Source organism: Impatiens glandulifera, chromosome 6 (assembly GCF_907164915.1).
Source record: "Impatiens glandulifera chromosome 6, dImpGla2.1, whole genome shotgun sequence".
In the NCBI taxonomy this organism is placed as follows: Eukaryota; Viridiplantae; Streptophyta; class Magnoliopsida; order Ericales; family Balsaminaceae; genus Impatiens; species Impatiens glandulifera.
In genome coordinates this window covers 7,462,933-7,486,231 of record NC_061867.1, presented here as the reverse complement: position 1 = coordinate 7,486,231, position 23,299 = coordinate 7,462,933, and the positions used below count along the sequence as shown (strand labels likewise).

Below are 23,299 nucleotides of genomic sequence, written 5' to 3'. Positions count from 1 at the left end.
ACTTCCAAGAATATTCAGACTTAAAGTTCGATTTGATTCATCATTCAATTGCTCCACTTTAGTCTTGAAAAAACTTATGTAAAGTTTATCGCGTTCAAGACTAGAAAGATTGAGTCGCCCAGTATCGGTCAGTTCTTGCGTGTATTCGTTGCATATAATGAAATTTAATTGTAATTGTAATTTGTTAATTATAAAATTCACACTTAGTCATTAATCATCTTATAGCTCTTACTTGTAATATTGTTCGATTTTGATACAATTTCTTAAAATGAATACGTGAGCACGTTCTTGATCACCCGTTTCGTATGTGTAAAGTGTCGCAATCGATAAATCGGCCGTTGCCAAAAATATAAAAAGTGTTGAAGTTGGTTGTATCGATGTCTCTATTGACTCTTGATCTTCTAAATATCGAGCACATAAACTCATATTCTCGTGCAAAAGGTAACTCTCACTAATTGACCCTTTAGGAAAGTTTTTTTTTCCGAAGGTACTTTTTCAAGGTACTTATGTATTGTTCAATTGGATACATCCATCGATACTGTACATGACCCCCTAACAAAGTCTCAAAGGCCAAGTGTACAAGCAAATGTATCATTATATCAAAGAATGAAGATGGAAATATTTTTTCTAAATTTATAAAGGGTCAAAACAATTTCATCATGTAATTCTTCCAATTCATCTTGATTTAAGGATTTTTGAAACAACAATCAAAAGAACCTAGACAAGTGCCCTAGAGAATCGTACACATTATCCGAAAGTAAAGCACGTGTGGAAAGTGAAATCAAATACTGTAATAGGATGTGAAAATCGTGACTCTTCAATCCGGAAATTTTCTTATCAATTACGTTTACACACCCTCCAATATTAGAACATAACCCTTCTGACATTTTTACATCTTTAAGAAACATATATAATTGTTTCTTCTAATCTGAGGAATGTGTGTATGTGGTTTCCAGACATTGAAAAATACCATTGACCTAAACGGGATGTAATGAATGCTTTATGTTCAATAATTTCAGATCTTTACAAGCTTTGAGTTCATCCTTCATTTTTTTTGAAATCCATTATAGTGTCCAACACGCTATCATAAATGTTTTTCTCAATATGCATCACATCCAAATTATGCCTCAATAACAACGTTTTCTAATATGGTAGTTTGAAAAATATGTTGAGTTTATTACAATTATCACCTTGAGATTCATGATTAACTTTTACCTTCTTGGAAAGGTATTTAGTCAAACACATGCCTTTCGTATCTCTTGCCTACATTAATAATTATTAATAATTAGGTTTCAGATAAAAGATTAGGTGTCAATCTTTACTCTGTGTTACCATCAAAAGAATCTTTTTCCTTACGCCAACGATGAGTAGGTGGAAGAAACCTTCGATGACTCATGTAACACTCTTTCTTGATCATCCAACAACATGTAAAATGCCTTAGCATCGTCAACATGGAGTTCATTATTTGAGGTTTCAGCGGTTGAATACAAATCATTTATGATGTCTTCCATAAATTTATCATATTTTGATCAATTTCTTCATTCATTTCATCATTAGCGACATTATCTACTACTCCACCCTGAGTTTCATCTCCAAGTTCATCTAATTCATCATTTTCATCATCACCGTCGACCCTTACATTCGAAGATCTTCTTTCTCCATGACAACTCCAAAAATTGTAATTTTGAAGGATTCCAAACACAATTAGATGATCTATCACCACTGTTCTATTTTCGTAGGTTCGGTTTGCACATTTTACACACGGACAAGAAATTGAAGTTCTATTAGTAGACCTAATCGTGAAGTCTATAAATATTTCAACCCTTTCGATATATTTTGGATCACATCGGTGTAGAGTCATCCAATATTTATCAGGGACTTCCATTTTAACTAGAAATGAACAACCAATTATAACGAAATTAACATTTACCAATCTAAGTAAGTCATTTCTCTAAACATGCAACCTTAACAATCCAAGAAAGTCATTTCTTTAAACATGCAATCTTAACAATCCAAGTAAGTCATTTCACTAAACATGCAACCCTAATATATAATTTAAAATGTTGAATACTTAGTTGATTCTGACTAGTAAAACTGCAATAAAAAAAACAACAATCAATCAGCAAACATAGATAAAACAACATAAATAAACGATCAATATATAATTTATGTTTTCAAAAGTGGAAATGGACAAAGTTAAAAGTGAACCAGGACAAGTTAATCAAAATGAACTATAAATCAATAGACCAATCTATCTTTCTATGTTTGAGCTCAAGATATACTCAAATCCACTCCAAAATCAATATTAAGCCAAATAAAAAAATATAAGTGCAAGAAATATGCTCCTTGAGTACAGAGTTTGTTCATTTGATTGACTAAAATCAAGATATATCATATAATCATTATTGTTTGAATATAGAACACAAATACTCATCCAAAATGATCATAAAGAATATCTTCTAAAATGATCCACAAACTGCAACAAGATAAGAGTAATATAAAAAAAAAAAAAAACCTAGGATTGAAACATGGTTTAATTCAATCATTTCTTTAAATCAGCTTTGAATCCTAGTCAAAATCTACTTTCTCGGTAACATAACAACACAATACCATAACAATAACCTCTTCAATTGAGAAATAAATTAGTGATTCACAACAAACTACAAGAAGCTCGTATCGCTAAATTTGCTAGAATCTAGAGAAAACATACATACCTTGATAGAGGAAGAGTGGTAGAGTTGGAATCTTATTGTTATTGAGGACAAAATCGATGACAACAGCTTTTAGCGAAGAGAATGGAACAATCAGCGAGCAATCGGAGAACAACGCAATCAGAGAAGAGGGAAAGAAGAAGGGAAAAAAAGAAGTTTCGGTTTTATATTAAAAAGATATTAACCACGGTGTTATCATGTTCCGACGTTAATAATCATTTATTAACGTCGACTTTAGGAGGAAAACTGTGGTTAATAAAATACACATTAACCACGGCTTTACCTAAAGTCGTGGTTAATAATATGAACCAAGAAAACGTTTCCAGTAGATTCACATTATTAACCACGGCGTTAGGGTAAAACTGTGGTTAATGTGATTTTTATTAACCACGATTTTACCCTAACGTTGTGGTTAATAATATGAACAATGAAAATCGTTTTGTTTTCCAGTAAGTTCACATTATTAACCATGGCATTAGGTAAAACTGTGGTTAATAAATAAACACAATAACAACAACTTTACCCTAACATCGTGGTTAATAATATGAACCTAGAAAACGTTTTGATTTCCACTAGGTTTGCATTATTAACCACGACGTTAAGTTAAAATTGTGGTTAATAAATAAATACAATAACCACGGCCTTACATAATGTCATGGTTAATGTATTTTGGTGTAAACATATTAACCACGGTATTACCTAATTCAATGGTTAATGTGTACATATTAATCACAAAATTACTTAATGATGTAGTTAATAATGTTTGATTAAGGAATGTTAACTTGCTAATTATGTGTTACAAAAAAATTAATCTTCAAACGTGTAACACCACATTCACTCAAATTGTCTAGCTACTTAGAGGTGGTTTTCAACAAACTCCCTAAGAATTGGTCAAGTAAATTAGCATGGGCTTGGACTTAAAGATTTTTTACCTAATCATTAACCAATCCTATAAATACTCGTCTTAAATGTGAACCATGAAAATGGTTCATTTAAAGAGACCTTTTTTTTTCAATGGCCAAAATCTAAAGGTACCACTCCACCCTAAATGGTTACATCTTATGAATCAATAAAAAAAACATTTAATCCTACACCATATCATATCATTTTTTTTATTATCTTGTTAATTATGTGTTTTACAAAAAAAAAATCAATCTCCAAATGTGTAACATAGAAGAGATTGATGATCATTGAGAAAATTTTGTAAGGAACGTTGCTAAGTGACTGCAATAATTGATTTCTCCTTGTGATCTTCAACCAATGAGCTTCTAACCAATATGCAACTGTGTCCGTTAATAGATATCTTCAATTTACTTCTAAAAATTGAAGAATATCTCAAATAATCGAACACGGACTGCATATTGGTTTGAAGGAAAATAGTAGTTTAGGAGAAGTGGTTTCATCAATAGACAATCTGACTATTATTCGAAATATTCATCTTGAATTAATCATTCTAACTAATTAAAGATGATGGAACTTTCGAGAAAGATTGATAATCTTTGAGAAAATTTTGTACGGAACGTGCTAAGTGACTGTAGTAATTGATTTCTCCTTGTGATCTTCAACCAATGAGCTTCTAACCAATATGCAATCGTGTCCGTTATTAGATATCTTCAATTTCCTTTTAACAAATTGAAGAATATCTCAAATGATCGAACACAGATTGTATATTGGTTTAAGGAAATTAGTAGTTAAGAAGAAGTTGTTTCATCAATAGAAAATCTGACTCTTCTTCGAAATCTCCATCTTGAATTAATCATTCTAACTAATTAAAGATAATGAAAATTTCGAGAAAGAGATTGATGATCATTGAGAAAATTCTATAAGAAACGTGTTAAGTGACTACAGGAATTGATTTTTCATTATAATCTTTAACCAATGAGCTTCTAACCAATATACAACTGCGTCTGTTCTTAGATATCTTCAATTTCCTTTTAACAAATTGAAGAATATCTCAAATGAACATGGATTGCAGATTCGTTTGAAGGAAATCGGTAGTTTAGGAGAATCTATCTCAAATTTCTTATGGAGATAAACAAAAGCATTCATTTTATAGGCCCGAAAATGATTTGGCAAAGATTATCAATGACGAAATTTATCGGTGGGTCGTTAATAGTGTAAATATTGATTATTAAGGATGACGTTATCATAAAGCCGTGGTTAATAAATTATTTATTAACCACGATTTTATGATAACTTCGTCCTTAATAATCAATAATCTAGAATTTATTAGTGGACGATTATTAAGGACAGCGTTATCATAAAGTTTTGGTTAATGGATAGTTTATTAACCACGACTTTATGATAATGCTGTCCTTAATAATCAATAATCTGGAATTTGTCAGCGGACAATTATTAAGGACAGCGTTATCATAAAGTCGTGGTTAATAAACTATTAATTAACCACGACTTTATGATAACGTTGTCCTTAATAATCAATGATATAGAATTGTTTAGTGGACGATTGACGATGTTATCATAAAGTCGTGATTAATAAACTTTTTATTAACCACGAAAATATGATATCGTCGTGGTTATTAATATTCTCTAAAATAGGCGGGAAAGCACGAGAAAATATGACTTTTAGCCACGACATTCACCACAAAACCATGGCTAATAATAATGCCAGGAGTGTGGCGGGAAAGCTAAAACATTAGCCACGACAAATACAATGAAAGTCGTGGTTAATAATATTTATTAGTATCGACGTTACATGGACGACACTAATAAATATTATTATTATCAACGACAATTCGATTTCCGACACTAATAAATATTATTAATCACGGCGTATGGTCGTCATGGTTAATGTTGGTCGTTAAAAATACTTTTTTTTACTAGTGGGATGAATTCACGCCGTTCCTTGTAGCAATTTGCAACTTGTTTACATAATGTGTGCTATTATGTAGTTTGATACTCGTGTTTGGGATATATGATGATTTAATAAAATTGAAAAAACTATCCACAAACTATTTTCAATTTTATTCAAGATTTATTGCATTGTGTAGAAGGTAAAAGATTGAGATACTTGTTTATAATAATTTTTTTTTTTTTGCATAATTTTACTTTTATGAATCTTTTCTAATACATTTATCTTAGCTCATTTCTTAGACCGTGTATATTTGATTCGCATATCACAATTTATGCAACAAAATTCCATTTTGTGTAACTCTATTTTTCACAATAACTTAATTGGTTGCAAAATTTGTGTTAATAGGTTTTTTAAAATTAACAAAGAAGAATTAATTATACATGTGAGTGTTGAAAATAAAATTAATTAATTAAAAATTAGACGTTATTATCTTTTGTTTTATAGGTGTCTTAATTTTCATTAATTCTGACCGTGAAAGTTTTTAAAATTTAAGAGTTTTTTCCTATTATTAGAATAGTTGTATTTGCAGAAAGAAGATTAACTGAAATAAAGATGTATTCTTTTTTTAATCATGTCTTGAGTTTGTGAGTAATTACATGAATCTTTTATTTATTTACTTATGAATGAATATAGATAATAAGTTAAGAACATTTGAAATCGTTAAGACAAAAATCTCGTTATTTATAACTTTAACAATAAGGAACCTAAATTATGAAGTTTAGAAGAAGAGGACCGAAATCCCAATTGGACCCAATAAGGAGTCCTAATTTGACAATTCGGCTTATATATTTATTATACAAGTTCCTAAACTTTATTTTTATATTTCAGTTAAAGCTTTATTCTAAGTTAGAAAACTTTAGCTTAGACTAATATTTGTCCACATAAAGCGTGAGAGAGCTCAAGTCAAATAGAAATGAAATGAAAGATGATGGGAGAAACTCTTGTGAGCCAAAAAAAACTTATGCCAAGAAATGCATGGGTTCAAAACAACTTTACAGGAGGCCATTTTTATACCAAAAAAGGTTGTAAAGAAAAAATGTAAAATTGTATTACTTCTATTTGCAATGGTTAAAACCTATTGCGAAATGATTAATCATACAAATTATAAATTTGATCCCTAAACTCCATTTCAATTTGATTTACAAAATGCGCTACATATTAGTAATTTGATGTAAGTCTCAAGAAATGTTTAACATCATATACAAATGGTAACTATATATATATGATAACATTTATATTTATTTTTTAATTAAAGAATAACTAGAATGACATTCACCGTCATGGTCCCACTCAAATTCAAAGATAACATTTATAGTTATTTGGTTGTTACAAGTCAATTGTAGTCATTTTATTGTTGGATAAATTATAGTTATTTCGTTAGACACTATGAAAGTAAAAAATGAAATAATTCATAAAAGATAAAGTTAATGTATGATTGCAAAAAAATTTCTTTGTGAAAATAAGTTATTTGAGACAATTATACAATTTTAGTGAACAAATTGAACTAAACATAATTGTACACGGTGAAAATTAATGTATCGAAAAAATTGATGTCTTACAATATGGTAAACCTAATTTCCTAAAAAAAAAAAGTATTTTACCAGTGATTTTAACTTCTTACCTTAACAAATTAAACAAAAATAATGTATCGACCTATTCCATTTATTCTTGGATTTGCTTTTCTTTTGCTTAAATGACTTCATTCCTATTTTATGAATAGACCATTTAAATAAATTGATCATATGTCCGGATTTCAAATTTTTATACATTACAATATAATTTTCGTTTGGTCAACAAGCCACTTGCAAATAGATCTTATTTTATTTTATTTTATTTTTGTTCTCAAATGCAGCATCATGCTTACAACTTTGATTCTCAGATTTCATTTTAGAGAGAAATCGCCATGGTTTTCTTTCAAACTTCTACCGTGATAAACACCTAATTGTTTTTTCTTTAATGATGAACTATTCCATTACATTGGAAAATAATATGAGATTCTTAATGTAATATACTTTTCATTCTTTTAAAAAAATTGTTTTTTGCTAATACACTTGGATTTTGTTGTTTACTTTGGCTTAAACGAATATTTGTTTTTCTTTTGAATTTAAACAAATGGGTGACACACTTAATTTTGTTGAACTAGTGGTGCTAAAGTAAATATAAGAGGGCACACAAAAAACTAGCTAGAAAATGTAATTGTTCTTTTAATTTTGAATCCATAATGATCCAAATAAAAGATCAATAAATGGGAGATATCTCATATGAAAAAATAAAAGATAATAACTGCCTAAGGGTTAAGTTATTATGATCTTCCATATCAAAATTTTGTTTATAATGTTATATTTCTAAAGGATGCATATTTTTTTTTTAAAGAAACAGATAAAACAATTTCATTAACATGTTGTGAAAAACAAGACATGATGAGAGAATATTTCACAATAATAATGTAAATGAAAAAGAAATTTGATACATTACCTATAGTTTGATAGTTTGATTCCTATCCAACAAAAGACTAAAAGGTATAAGAGGTTGTCGGGTCGAGAGCTGTAATTAATTTGGATATATATGTGAGAGTAAATGAATACTTGGATCAGATTTTGGGTTGATCCGCCCATAAATTTAAAACGGTTATAAATAAAATTTAAAATGATATCACATTTTTACCATAATTATTTTTCACGGTATTTTATATCATTATTCGTACAAATGCACAAGCTACATGCTAATTTTTTTAAGATCAATGAGACTTATTAGTGAACTAGTCTCCTTGGATGAGATTTTGTTCTCAAATATTTTGAAAAGCTTTCATTTTGTTTCAAAAGAATCTTGTATTGTTCCATTTATATCACTCATTAAACAAATATAAAGTGATGAGTGATGACCATCCACTTTTTAACAATGTATATCATCGCACACAGCTTGTGTGACACAATGATGGATTTATCAAACTTTTATACATTGAAATTTAATTATTCTATAAACATTATATTGTCCATTTTTTGGTCCACACTAGGCCTGGCATGTGATTTTATTAAATTGAGGAAAAAGTACAATTAAGAATTAAAAAACTTTAATTTAGATTAATATTTGTCTCTAACAAACACTTATATGTATATTGCAATTTAATTTTTCTATAAAGATTGTTCTTAGTAGTCCACACGATGCATGTTGTTGAATTGAATTGAGAGAAAATATAAATAAGTATTTTCTATTATACAAGTTCTTAAATTTTGTTTTGTATGTAAACCCTTAAAGTTTTATTGCGAATTAGAAAAGTTTGATTTAGACTAATATTTCAAACGCTTTATATATTGAAATTTAATTTTTCTACAAAGAGTATTGTCTATTTTCTATCACACACGACATTCGTTGCATTGAATGGAGGGAAAACTACATATAGGTAAAAAATAATATTATACAAGTTTTTAAACTTTATTTTTATAATTTAGACTATTAAAGTTTTATTGTGAATTATAAAACTTTAGTTTAAACTAATATTTATTCTCATAAAGATTAAGAGAGTTAGAGTCGAATGATGATGAGAGAAGACTATTGGTACAACTTAAAAAAAATAATGCCCAGAAATTAATAGGTTTGAAATAGTTTTACACCCCGACCATTTTTATATAAAAAAAATGTTTTAAATAAAGGTTGAAAAATTCATACTAGTTCTATCTGCCATCCTTTAAATTGGTTGCAAAATGACTTAATCATACTAGTTACAAATTTGGTCCATAAAATTCATTGTAATTTGATGCGCAAAATCAGCTACATATTAGTAACATGGCTGTGTAAGACGCTCAAGAAATGTTGTAACATAGTTACAAATGTTATTTATAGTGTAACAATTATAGTTATTTTATAGTTATTTGGTGGTTATAAGTTAGTTATATTTATTTTATTGTTATGTAAACTATTTTCTTATTTAGTTAGATACTATGAAAATAAAAAAGGAAACAATCAATAAAAGATGAAGTTTATATATGATTGTGAAATATTTTATTTGTGAAAATAAATTATTTGAGACAATGACACAAGTTTATTGGACAAATTAAGCTGAACATAAATGTAATGCGAAAACTAATAATATTGAAAAAATAATTCTTATTGACAGGGGCATGGTATACCTAATTAAATTTGAAATAGTCAACAAAGAGGTGCCTCCTCAATATTTAATATGAAAAAAAAAGTAATATAAGTATTTGACTCGTTTACAATAGATATAGTGTTATATTTTTTAAGTTATTTTAAACATCTCTTAGATCATTTAATATTTAACCGAACTGGAATATGAAAATTTTGTAGTTATTTAAAGTAGTCAATTATTTTATTTTTTTGACTAGACTTTTTTTTATTTAAATGAATAATGAAATTGTGACTTGGTTATTTCTCTTCATTATAATGAAATTGAGAGTGTTTTTTGCATTATAAGTTGTTGAGATTTGGTACGAAAGAAAATTATAAGTCAATATTAATTTTAGCGCCGACCCAATATGTTTGAAGGCTTTATGCGAGATATCAAATGCAGCCCTAAGTACTCCAAAAGAAGAAAAACACCGAACTACAAACATAATATCATAAATAAATATCTACAAAGATAAAAAAAATCAAGACAAATTTTATGGTAAAGTTTATTGAATTTACTTCAATAACAAATGCTCTTGTTACATTGTCTTCAAAAGGAATGACCAAAAGTCTGAAATCTATTACAAAGACACGACATGCAATACAATTCTACTAAAATTTTACCAATTTGAATCAGCCAATGCAATACTATTTTCTAAAAATTGATCTTCTTGCACTCTTAGATGCGAAATCATTGTTAGTGGCGAAATCATTAATTAACCTATCATAGTCAAGTTTTTCCAAGAACTCATGTTCAATAGAAATCAAAGCCAAAGCATTTAGTTTTTCTTGTGACATGGTCGAACGCAAGTAAGATTTCAATATTTTTAGCTTTGAAAAGCTTCTTTCAGCTGACGGCACTGTCACTGGAATTGTTAACATAATTCTATATGCAAGCCAACTAGTAGGATACCAATGAGCTCTTTTCAAAAATTTAGGATTATAACTTGAATACCAATATTAAAGTAACTTTATTATTAATCCTTCATTTTCAGAAATTTCAAAAGAAAAGTGTGTATTATTGTATGTATGGTCCACACGGAAAGGAAAGTGTGGTCCATTTTGTATGTGATTAATTTCAATTTATGTTCGGTAGTATCTCCTAATTTATATTAGATGTCACTTTCTAATTATATAATAATTACAATCAAATATAAAATAATAAGTATTTGTATGGTCCACACGGAAAGGAAAATCCATTTTGTATGTGATTAACTTCAATGACTGTTCTTCAGTAGACACAAGATAACATTTGTGAGAAGTTTATTCATCAGATTGATCATTGAGAGAGAAACCACCATGGCTGAAGCAGCTCTAATCAGTGGATTGCTTTCAAACTTGGCACCTCTGATTCAGGATGAATTCTCGTTGTTTTGGAGTTTTAAGAAGGAGGTTCAAAAGCTATCCAGCACGCTATCTTCGATTAGTGCCGTTCTTGAGGATGCAGAGAGAAAGAAGGACAAGGACAAACAAACGGAAGATTGGTTGCGGAAGCTCAAAGATGTGGCGTATGAGGTTCGAGACATCATGGATGACTGCACCTATGAAGATCTTCGTCTTCAAGTCAACAGGCGTAATGCCTCCTCTTCAACCCGGATCAAGGTAACCAACTCAATAACCCATCCTTTTATCAGTACTTGGACACGTCTAAAAGTTGGTCACAAAATTAAGAATGTTCAAGAGAAGCTTAACCAAATTTCTTCAGTGCGCCAAACGTTACATTTGCGTGAATCTATTCATGATTCAAAAATAGACAAGTTTACTAGTAGTTGGCGTGAAACCACGTCTCTTTCTAGTTGTAATCAAGTTTATGGGAGATATAAGGAAAAGAAACAGATTATTGATATTCTGGTCAATACATCTAGTGCCAAAAAGTTATCTGTTCTACCCATTGTTGGAATTGGGGGTCTTGGTAAAACAACACTTGCCCAAATGGTCTTCAACGACGAGGAGATTGCTAATTACTTTGAAACCAAAATTTGGGTTTGTGTTTCTGACGAATTTGATATTAAATTAGTGATCAAAGCTATCATAGGAGCAACAAATGAAACTTCCTTAGAGATATTGCAGAAAATGATTCAAGATAGATTGCAAGGGAAAAGATATTTGATTGTATTGGATGATGTTTGGAATGAAAACCTTGAGGCATGGGATCAGTTGAGATCTATCTTAGATTGTGGATCAAATGGTGCGTTTGTCCTTACCACAACACGGAAAAGAAATGTGGCAACAATTATGGAAACGATTCAACATATTCAGATACCATTGCTCTCTGACGAGGATTGTTGGCTACTCTTTGAAGAGCGTGCATTTATGTGTGGGACACCCAAAACTCCAAACTTTGTTGATATTGGAAAAGAAATAGCTAAAAAATGTAAAGGAGTTCCCTTAGTTGCCAAGACATTTGGAGGACAATTGGGCTTTAAAAGTGATATAAATGAATGGGGTAAAATAAGAGATAATGAGATATGGGAGACTCAAAATGAAGAATCTGATCTCTTGCCTATTCTAAGGTTGAGTTACTATGAACTCCCTTATCATTTGAGAAGATGCTTTGTGTTTTGTGCTATATTTCCCAAGGATTCTTTAATTGAAAAGGAGAGATTAATCCAATTATGGAATGCTCATGGTTTAATTTCTACAGTTAAAAACCAAGAAGTGGAAGATATTGGGAATACAATTTGGAAAGAGTTGTGTTGGAGATCCTTTTTTCAAGACGAGAAATTAGATTATTTTGAAAAAGAAATATGTAAGATGCACGATCTTATGCACGATCTTGCCCAATCTGTTATGAAAGATGAATGTTATAGGTTGGATGCTAACAGCTCAAATGATGGTTTAAAACGAGAAATTCGTCATGTAACGGCAATGTTTGATGAATTTGTCAAAATATCAGTTCCTTCTCTTAAGAAAATTGGAGGGTTGCAATCACTAATGCTTAATGACATAAATGTTTATGGAAATGTCAGACAGCAGATTTGTTTGAGTGTCTTGAAGGAAATTTCGGCTTTACGTGTCCTTGAACTGAGCTACAATGTGCAATATCAATATTTGCGTTTAGAATATGTGGGATGTCTAAAACATCTTAGATATTTAGATATTTCCGGTAATAAGAAGATAAAAACATTACCGGATAGTATTTGTGATCTCCTGAACTTACAGACTTTGAAACTCAATATGTGTTCTAATCTTGAAAGTTTGTCCAGAAATACGAAAGACCTTATTAGTCTGCGGCATCTTTATTTGGAGGAGTGTGATAGATTAAAATATATGCCTAGAGAGATGGGGCAATTGAAACATCTGAAGACGTTAAGCTTGTTTGTGATAGGCATGAAGGAGAAAGACGGTCAACTAGATGAATTAAAAGAATTGGATATCTGCGGATCATTGATAATTAAGAATCTTGGGAGAGTTAGTGATGCATCTATTGCAAGAGGGGTAAGTATGACTAAAATGTCGAGTATCAATGAGTTGGAGTTGTCATGGAGATCTAGTGATGAAGTTGATGATAATGAGAGCAAGAGTGCTAGAGATGAGAAAATTGGTGAAGCTCTAGAGGTTTCAACTGCGAGGTTGAAGATTTTGAAAATGAGGGATTACAAAGGTGTGAATCCCCCTAAATGGGTGAGCAATGTGAATACTACTGCTAGTAGTCGCGATGACAATGAAATGATAGTACTATTCCCTTTGTTAGAGTAACTTAATATTATCGACATGGATAATTTGAGGGAATTGGTGTCTCCTACTATTCCTAGTGCCGGAGCATTCCCTAATCTATGCAAGCTGAACATAGAGAATTGCCCAAAGCTGGGGGCCTTGCCACCGCATCTCAAATCACTCAAAGATGTAAGTGTTTGGGGTGAATGTTCGGATGAGTTGTTATATAGCATCTCAAATCTTAGTGCTCTCACTCATCTTGGCATTGAAAATATGAATGAAAGAAGTATTTTATTTGGAGCTGGTTATATGGCATTAATGTTTGATGATGAAGCACAATTAGGAGGAGTACGCTCAACTTTCCAATCTCTTCAATATCTGAGAATTGATTGTTGCAAGAAGTTAAGGCGTTTGTTTGACGAGGGAATGATATCAAAGATTAGTGGCTGCCAGAACAAACACTTCATCAACTCTCTCACGCATTTGTATATTTACAAATGTCCGGAGTTGATGATATCAGTTGAGGAATTTGTTGGAAACCTCCGTATTAATAATAATTCACTACAGAGATTGACTATCTGGAATTGTCCTAAGTTGGTGTCTTCAGAAGAAGCGGACGATGTTATCATACTCCTGCGTTCCCTTCGAACCAAACTTGGTCCTGAGAACTTCTTTGTAAATATTGTATTGGAAGAGGAATAGAAGAGTGAATTAGAAGGTACGTATAAAAATAATAATTATTTTAATCTATTATTACTTAAATTCGAATCCGTGATAGTTTTTTAATTGAATTCGATTTGACCGTGATATTGCTTTTCGCAGTCAGTAGGCTATTCTGCAGCTCCTCCAATACGGACTCGTTACTGTTACTGCAATGTATGTTTTCTTCTCCTCTTTCATCAATTTGATTGTGACTTTCAATTGTTTATTTGTTTTTTTGAATGGTATATATATATAGAGAGAGAGTTGGAAGAATTTATCCTATTTCAGGGTCAAGCATACAGTGATAACTTAAAGGAGTAGAAGACTCATCAAAGAGGTAGTACCTAAATAATTATATTCGTTTTGTAATCTATTGGTTTCTTATTTCTTGTTTACTTGATGTTCAGAGTAAATAATCTATTGGAAAATAAACACGAAGAGAGCGGAGCTTACTGGCCACATAACCAAATTTGGTATGTAGAGCAAAAGATCTTAAACAAGGAATTAAACAAGGTGAGAATTAATCTTCTCAATTCTTCTGTTCATTTGATTTTCTCATTCCCATTGCTTGTTAGGTTATTAGTTAAACATATATATCATCCATTAATTAATAGTTCAAGCTTAATAGATCCTCATTAGAGTATTACAATTCATGTTTTCGCAGATGAAAAAGAGGCTGGAATTGCTTCAGAAGGTGATTGATTCTTCAATATTCAATCAACTTGTTTTGATCTTATTTGTTGTTTTGTTAATATGGTATGTATGTGTGTATGATCAAACTAACAGGAGGACATGGATATGTTGGAAAAGGGTTGAAACACTGAAGCAAGAACTCGAAGGGGAGAAGCTTAAATGCAACTAAACAAATCGTTAAAGGCTTGTACACAATATTCATTCTTTTTTTATCCCTAAAACAAAGGCGAGATGATTCATTTGAACCCTAGTTATGTAAGGAGGAATAGAAGAAGGAGAAGAAGAGTCAATTTCAGGAAGTGATAATCAGCAAATGGTAGTCTGGAGGGAGTATCTATAGACATGTAGGGTAATACCTTAGAAATAATCATTTTCACGTAACACTAATCCTCCTTTGAGCTGCACAATTATTTATATTTAAATGCAATATATTTAGTGTCCGATGTTGAATATTCTTAGCTATCTATTGTGTAGTTCAAAACACAGACAAAAAAAAACATATAATGCACTCTCTTAATCCAAATAAATCACTTTTAACACAAAATAAGTTTTTTCCCAAAATAAAATAAGAAGTTTTCAAATAAACATCAAGCAAGCTCCAATTCAAATCAAGAAAGCAAATTTGGAATATTGAAGAGTAAAAGTTGAGTAGGCAATATCATTCCGTTTTCATCTCATTGTTAGTCCTCTGTTTTCTCCTTTGCTACTCTCTGCGTTTTCATCTCATTGTTTTATAATGAGAAGTATTTAGTGGAAGCAACGATTGGTGTGAACAAAAATATATGAAAATACATCCACATCATTTTTATACCTAAATTAAAATGGGAATCAAAAAGTATTTCCATAGACATTTCTAATATCCTATTATTAGGTAAGATAGATGAAAGTGATCAAGAAAAGACAAAGAAAAATCAATTTTTTGAAATTCCAAAAAATATGAAATTTTAGTATTTTGTCAAATTTGCAACTCATTTTATTCAATTTGGCCTTAACAAGTAAGTGACCATAATTATTTACATAATATTCTTTGATATTTTAACTGCAATATAACAAAATTTTAGCTCCAAATAACAAAAGATTGTTAAGCTTTTTTCTTAAACAAAATATCACAGCAGGCTGTCTTGTTGTTGAACATCAACAAGACAGCATACTGATATTAGGGTTTTTTTAATATAATTTTCTTCAATTTAGTATTTATAAGTTACCCTAATTTTTTACATCTTTTCAGCTACAAATGAATAAGGATGTTTGGTATTTTTTAAGAAAAACATGATAGTTGTAAAGAAAAAGCATTGAAGTTTTTTTGTCATTTTAAATTTGATTTTCATTCTAAACATAAACCAAACTTCTATCATCTAACTTTAAGTGTGTAAATTCAAAATATCATCCAATAAAATATTTTCCATGAGTTACACATAATTCTCAATTTTGATTTTAAAACAAGAGTCATATATTATTTCAGTTTTCATTTCAGCTATACAATAGTTTGAAAATCAGGAAATTTGAGCTTTTAAATAACTTCAAATGTAAAAAATTACAGTTTTTCTTGAATACTCTATCAAGGGTATACTCATCTTTTCAACTCGTAATAGAGAAAAACTCAAATTTCAATCAGTTTTTTAATCTAAAATTATTTCACATTTTTATCAAATTCTAGTCCATTTCAACTAAGTTTGGTAGAAGAACTGGATTAGAGTATGTCTTCAATTTCCGGAAACAATGACTTCAACTTCGTCGTTGACTAGCCCATGTGTTCCGAATTGTCTGTTTCAGGATTGGGAAACACGTGTCGCCGTTGCTAGAACAGAAAGTAGGTCTGAAGCCAGGAACTCATAAGAGAGCTTTTCTAATGTTACCAATAAGAGAGCTTACCAATATTTTTTAGTTCTATTAACTTGTATTTTTTAATTTTTTATGTGTTTTTAAGTACTCAAGATCACTCAATTATTTTTAAAACCTTTCCATACAAGTGAAAACATAGATGGAAAAAAAGATACAAATGAATTGGATTCCATTTTAGTTGGAGCTTGAGTTGAATATTTATATTGATCAACCTCTAAGATCTTGAGTTATTCTGTAAAACTGAATTGTGTTGTGTTGCAGGTTCCAATAGACTCCCATAACAAAGTTTCGCATGGACGGCTTGCGGACCAGATTATCGTGACATTTCATGGTGATTTCAAACTAGCAGTGAATTTGACTAAGATATTAAAGTTATGCTATTAAGGTCAAACGTTCTCAAACATGAACACAACACTAACATGAACACAACACCATGGAGATAAAAGAAAAATGCGAACAACCTTGAAAATATAGTTAAATATTCGAAGTTTTTTTTACCTAAAAACACATATTGAAGGAAAGTTACAAATGAATTGGTTCCATTTTGGTTAAGCCAACTTTTTGATTTACTTTTATTTACCATTATAACGTCTAAAAATGGTCGACTTCTTAAAACGTTTATTCGATTAAATAGTTTTCGCCTCATAACTTATCTTTCCTCTCGAATCCCGATTGGGATGAAGAACCAAAATGATAGGCTAAACTAAAGTCTAATTTAATGTTGATTTCATTAAATCATGTGGTTTCACCTTCCTCTTGAACCTCGTAAAACAAAACGAGAGTATGACTTTCTTAAAATTCGTCTTGTATGAAATGATTTGAGGAACCGAAATAAAATTTAAAATGGTATCAATTAAACTATCTTTGACCTTTTTAGAGTTGGCACCCAATTTTATCTTTAAGAAACCGGGAAAAGAAAATATTGTGCATTTTCGAACGCGAATAAAAGAGATTTCGATCAAGATTAAAGGATTGGTTACACATGAGAAATGACAACATCACTTTTTCTTTTATACCCATCAACTCACACTCTTACAATGCTTAGGAGCTAATGGAAGCAACTTTACCTTTTAAAATAACTCTAGTTAATTCTCTTAAATTTTCCGAGAGCTTAGAAATAATTTTAAAATTGGAATTTCACCTTTGGTTATGTCTCTTGAGGTTGTTATAGTTATATTCCTCGTAGATTCGTGGTCACCTGACATTTTTTTATGTTTTTTTTCTTCTGAAAATCGTCAATCACTAGCTTGCTATTGGACTTCTCCAAATGAAAAAGTAATTAGCGGATTGGGTCTTCCATGTTTTAATTGATTTAGCCTTCACCTAATGTATATGTTAGTAAATTAATTCTTCTCAGACCTCGTTTGATACCCACTTCTTGACCTGGTTAGCTCAAATCCTTTTATAGAACATTTGACTTTTAACTGTTGCGAACAAATCTTTTAACCGAAGATTCCTGATGCAAAAGATTATATAACATATGTTATTATACTGTGAATATATATAATGGAATATAAGTGGAAACCTGATGATAAAAGATATTAAATTAGTGACGTGAATCTTTTATTTATTTAGTTATGAATGACGATAATAAGTTAATAACACGTTTGAAATCGTTAAAACAAAATCTCGTTTTTTTACATGTTTCTAAAATTTATTTTTATATTCAGTTAGGTCCTTAAAGTTTTATTGTGAGTTAGAAAACTTTAGTTTAGACTAATATTTGTCCACATGAAAAGTAACTAGAAATGAAATGAAATGAAAGATGACCAAGAAACTCTTGGTGGAGCGCAAAAACTTAAGCCAATAGATTCATGGGTTCAAAATAACTTTACACCAAGGCCATTTTTATAAAAAAAAAAAAAAAAAAAAAAAAAAAAACAAGGTTGTAAAGAAAAGTTGTAAAATTCGTATTAATTTTATTTGTAATTGTTAAAACCTATTGCAAAATGACTAATCATACAAATTATAAATTTGGTCCCTAAACTCCATTTCAATTTGATTTACAAAATGTGCTACATATTAGTAACATTGTTTTTGTAAGTCACAAGAAATGTTTAACATCATATACAAAGGTTAACTATATACGATAACATTTATAGTTTTTTTTAATTAAAAAAAACTTGCATGATACCCATGGTTCCCACTTAAATTCAAAGAATAACATTTATAGTTATTTGGTTGTTACAAGTCAATTGTAATCATTTTATTTTTACCTAAATTATAGGTATTTCATTAGACACAATGAAAATAAAAATGAAATAATTAATAAAAGATAAAATTAATATATGATTGTGAAATATTTTCTTTGTGAAAAAAAGTTATTTGAGACAATTATACAAGTTTAGTGAACAAATTGAACTAAACACAAATGTACACGTGAAAATTAATGTATTGAAAAAATTGATGTCTTACATTATTGTAAACCTAATTTTCTTAAAAAAAAAAAAAAGTATTTAACCAGTTAACGAGTTAATAGGGTAATTTTAACTTTTTACCTTAACAAATTAAACAAAAATAATGTATCGACCTATTCCATTTATTCTTGACTTTTGGACTCACCTTACACATTAGTTACCTTAATGGATTACTCATTTCATTCAAATTATTTTTGTAATTAATAGTTTTTGAATTGCATGTATTTAGGGATATATTTGATTATAATGGAAGACGAATTTCGAACCATATGAGTCTTAGAAAGGGGATTTGCTTTTCTTTTGCTTAAATGATTTCATTTTTATTTTATGAACGGAGCATTTAAGTAAATTGATTATATGTCCGGATTTCAAATTTTTATACATTGCAATATAATTTTCGTTTAATCTACAAGCCACTTGCAAATAGATCTTATTTTATTTTATTTTATTTTTGTCACAAAGTGCGGCCATTTTGTATGGATTGATTTCAACTTTGATTCTCAGATTTCATTTGAGAGAGAAACCACCATGGCTGAAGCAGCTCTAATCAGTGTATGATGGAGAGAAATTAAATTGGTCTGAATGTTATGAAATATGTAATATGCACGATGTTGCCCAATCTATTATGAAAGATGAATGTTATACGTTGAATGCTAATAACTCAAGTTATGGTTTAAAGCGAGAAATTCGTCATATATCGGCAAGGGTTGTTGAATTTTTCAAAATATCAGTTTGTTCTCTTAAGAAAATTGGAGGGTTGCAATCACTAATGCTCAATGGTGGAAATGTTTATGGAAAGCAGATTTGTTTGAGTCTCTTGAAGGAACTTTCGACTTTACGTGTCCTTAAAATGAGATGCAATGTTCAATATCATTACCGAAAATGTCTAAATATCTCAGATGTTTTAGACATCCCAGGTAATGCAAATCTTGATATTGCGCATAGTAGCTCAGTTCAAGGACGCGTAAAGTCGGATGTTCCTTCTTCAAGACACTCAAAGAAATCTGCACATTTTCATCAACATCTCTGTCATTGAACATTAGCGTTTGCAACCCTCCAATTTTCTTAAGAGAACGAACTGGTGTTTTGACAAATTCATCAAACATTGTCGTTACATGACGAATTTCTCGTTTTAAACCATCATTTGAGCTATTAGCATCCAAACTATAATATTCATCTTTCATAACAAATTGGACAAGATCGTGCATCTTACATATTTCATAACATCCTGACCAATTTAATTTCTCGTCTTGAAAAAAGGATCTCCAACACAGGTGCTTCAAATTGTATTCCCAACATCTTCCACTTCTTGGTTCTTATCTGTAGGAATTAAACCATGGGCCATCCACAATTGGATTAACATCTCCTTTCCAATTTCAGCATCCTTAGGAAATATAGCACAAAACACAAAGCATCTTCTCATATAGTTTGACTTTTATCACTATCGTCTCGTTCATAAATATAGTTTGACTTTTATCACATCTACATGCTCTACTTGTTTTATATAGTGCACTCAACTTACACATTTTTAATAAGTGGTTTTTCAACCCACTAATACTTTCAAAAATGGATGAAATCTCAACTTGACAGTACTTGCATACCTCGATTGGTTGTATTCTTCCATCAACCAACTCTCTTGTCTTATTTTCACAGTATTCCCAAAATATACTCTTACTTTGTTTAGGAGTTTTGGTTTTAAAGTTATTCTTACTCTTTTTCGAGTCATATTTTGTATTTTATAATGAACTCGACAACATATTAGACTCTATTAGGTTTGTTTTGAAAAAAATCACACTTTACAGTGAAATAAAATTATTTTTATAAATTATAAAATATAATATATAGAGATTGCATATATTAAATTATATTACAATATAATTATATTTTGATTTGATTTCCAAATATTATGATTAGGTAATTAAATTAATATCAATTTTATTTATTTCCTAATATATAATATATGTTTTTTAATTTATAAATATTATTTTGGTATTTCGGCATATTTCGATATACCAAAATTTTAAAAATTTCATACATTTATCTTACCAATAATTTCGATATCGGTACCATACCTTACCTTTTTTCGGTATACCAAAAATATCGATATTTTACGGTACAGTATTTTCGATATACATTTAATATCGGTAATTTTTCCATCCCTAGGAATGATAATACTTACATGGAGAGCAAAGAAAATTATATTATTATTTTTTCTTAGTATATTTTTTTAGAACAACATCGGATACAACCCTAACAGCCTTCAGGTCGTCTTTCTTCTGTTCTCTATTCTCCGTTCATCTTCCTTCTGCTTCAACCCGTACGATTCATCTTCCTTCAGCTTCAGCCTGCCCGATCAAACCCTAACAACCTTAAGTTTGTCTTCCTTCCATTCCCTATTCTCCTTTTTTCCGTTCAATTTTCATTCTCCATTTTCCTTTTTCCGTTCAATTTTCATTCTCCGTTCTGTGCGCTTCAAAATGGTAAACTCGTCATTCTTATTTTAGTGCGACATTGAGTCTAACTTGTCAGGTTAACTTGATATAGTCTAACTTGCAACTATATGATTTTATGATTCAGATAAACAAATAGTCACATATGATGCTAAGAAAAACGAAGCTAATGCAAAGAAAACGAAACGAATAAGTTCGCTTTCTTTTTCGATCCGTTTTTTTTTCATTAGCTTTGTATTTTGTTAGCATTATATGTGACTATTTGTTTATATGAATCCTAAAATCACATAGTCTTAAGTTAGACTACTTCAAGTTAACTTGACAACTTAGACTTAATATCGCACTGAAGTAAAGGATGATAAGTTTACCATTTTGAAGCGCGAAAGGGATAACAGAAATCCAACGAATAACAGAAATCAAATGGAGAACGGAGAACGAAAGGAAGACGAACCGAAGGTTGTTAGGGTTTGATCGGGCATACTGAAACGAAAGTAAGATGAATTGCGTGAGCGAAGCGAAAGAAAGATGAACGGTGAACAGAGAACAAAGGAAGACGAACTGAAGGAAGGCTGCTAGGATAAGCGGAATGAAGAATGACGTAAGAAAGAAAGGGGAATGTTAGAGTTTGAAGTCAAAGATGCGCGCGTTTAATTTATTTTTTCACGCTGACGGAGACAGATAGTTGCAACCCCAAGTCGCGCTTTCTATTTAAAAATGATTATAAAAGTAATGAATTTATTAATTTTTGAATGATTACCACACTTAAGGAACTAAGAGCATCTCCAGCGTATGACCTGTGCCCGCATCGGACAGCGTGGAAAATGGCAGGTCATTGGTTTTTTTTATTTTTTGAATTGTAGATAAAAGGAAAAAGAAGGCAGTGCCCTCTATGCCGGTCATGCCCTTTTCTGACTTTTTCATAATTATATAATATAATATATTATATAATATAGGAATATTAGTTATATATTTAATTATAATATTTTTTTCTACTATTTTTTTTTAAGTAACATTATAATAACATTAAATAAATATATATTCTAAACTTTTACTATAAAATAGAATATTAATTATATATTAAATTATAATAATATTAATTATATATTAAATTATAATAATATTATAATATATTTTAAATTATAAAAATATTTTAGTATAATATAGAAATATTAATTATATATTTTCAAATTTTCCAATAATATAGGAATATTAGTTATATATTTTCAAATTTATATATTTTAAATTATAAAAATATTTTAAATTAAATTACTTATATATTTAATTAATAAATATATATTTTAAATAAATTAATATTTTTTTATTAATTATATTAACACGTTTTAAAGTTTAAATTCTTAAATTTTCATATAATATAATAGTATAAATTAGTTATTTATTTAAAACACCTTTAAATTATTTAGATAAGAGGGCGGGCAGAAGCATTGGAGTGTTTTGCCCAAGTACAATATGTGCCCGCTTTTTGTTGAGGTGGAATATAGATTTGACAAAATAAGAGGGCAGAGGTCTGCACTGCGGATGCTCAAATAAATTTGTATTCATTAAATGTAACTCAAATAATAATTAATAAATTTGTATTCATTAAATGTAACTCAAATAATAATTAATAATAATGATTAACAGGCCAAGTTCTATCACCACATCACATAAACAACATAAAAGAATTCATTTATAAACCTTAAAAAAAACATTTTTAAAATAAAAAACCATTATATAAAAGTTGAAATCTACAATACTTTTAATTTCTCTTTACTTAATTGTAAATTTAATTTATTTATTTTTTTCACACAGCCACAAATCATGTTACAACCA

General features: G+C 29.7%; 1 protein-coding gene across 2 annotated transcripts; it reads left to right on the top strand.

Annotated features, from left to right (window-relative positions):
* The first annotated feature begins 10,939 nt into the window (after window positions 1-10,939).
* Window positions 10,940-15,212, top strand: LOC124941143 (putative disease resistance protein RGA3). Of its 2 annotated transcripts, XM_047481408.1 has the most exons (6): window positions 10,940-14,083; window positions 14,188-14,241; window positions 14,324-14,404; window positions 14,475-14,580; window positions 14,732-14,761; window positions 14,854-15,212. In XM_047481408.1, exon 1 carries the CDS (start codon window positions 11,008-11,010, stop codon window positions 13,405-13,407), a length of 2,400 nt encoding a protein of 799 aa, XP_047337364.1. In that variant the 5' UTR covers window positions 10,940-11,007; the 3' UTR covers window positions 13,408-14,083; window positions 14,188-14,241; window positions 14,324-14,404; window positions 14,475-14,580; window positions 14,732-14,761; window positions 14,854-15,212. The 2 variants fall into 2 exon arrangements, with proteins under 2 accessions (XP_047337364.1, XP_047337365.1); XM_047481409.1 differs by lacking the exon at window positions 14,475-14,580.
* The last annotated feature ends 8,087 nt before the right edge of the window (window positions 15,213-23,299 follow it).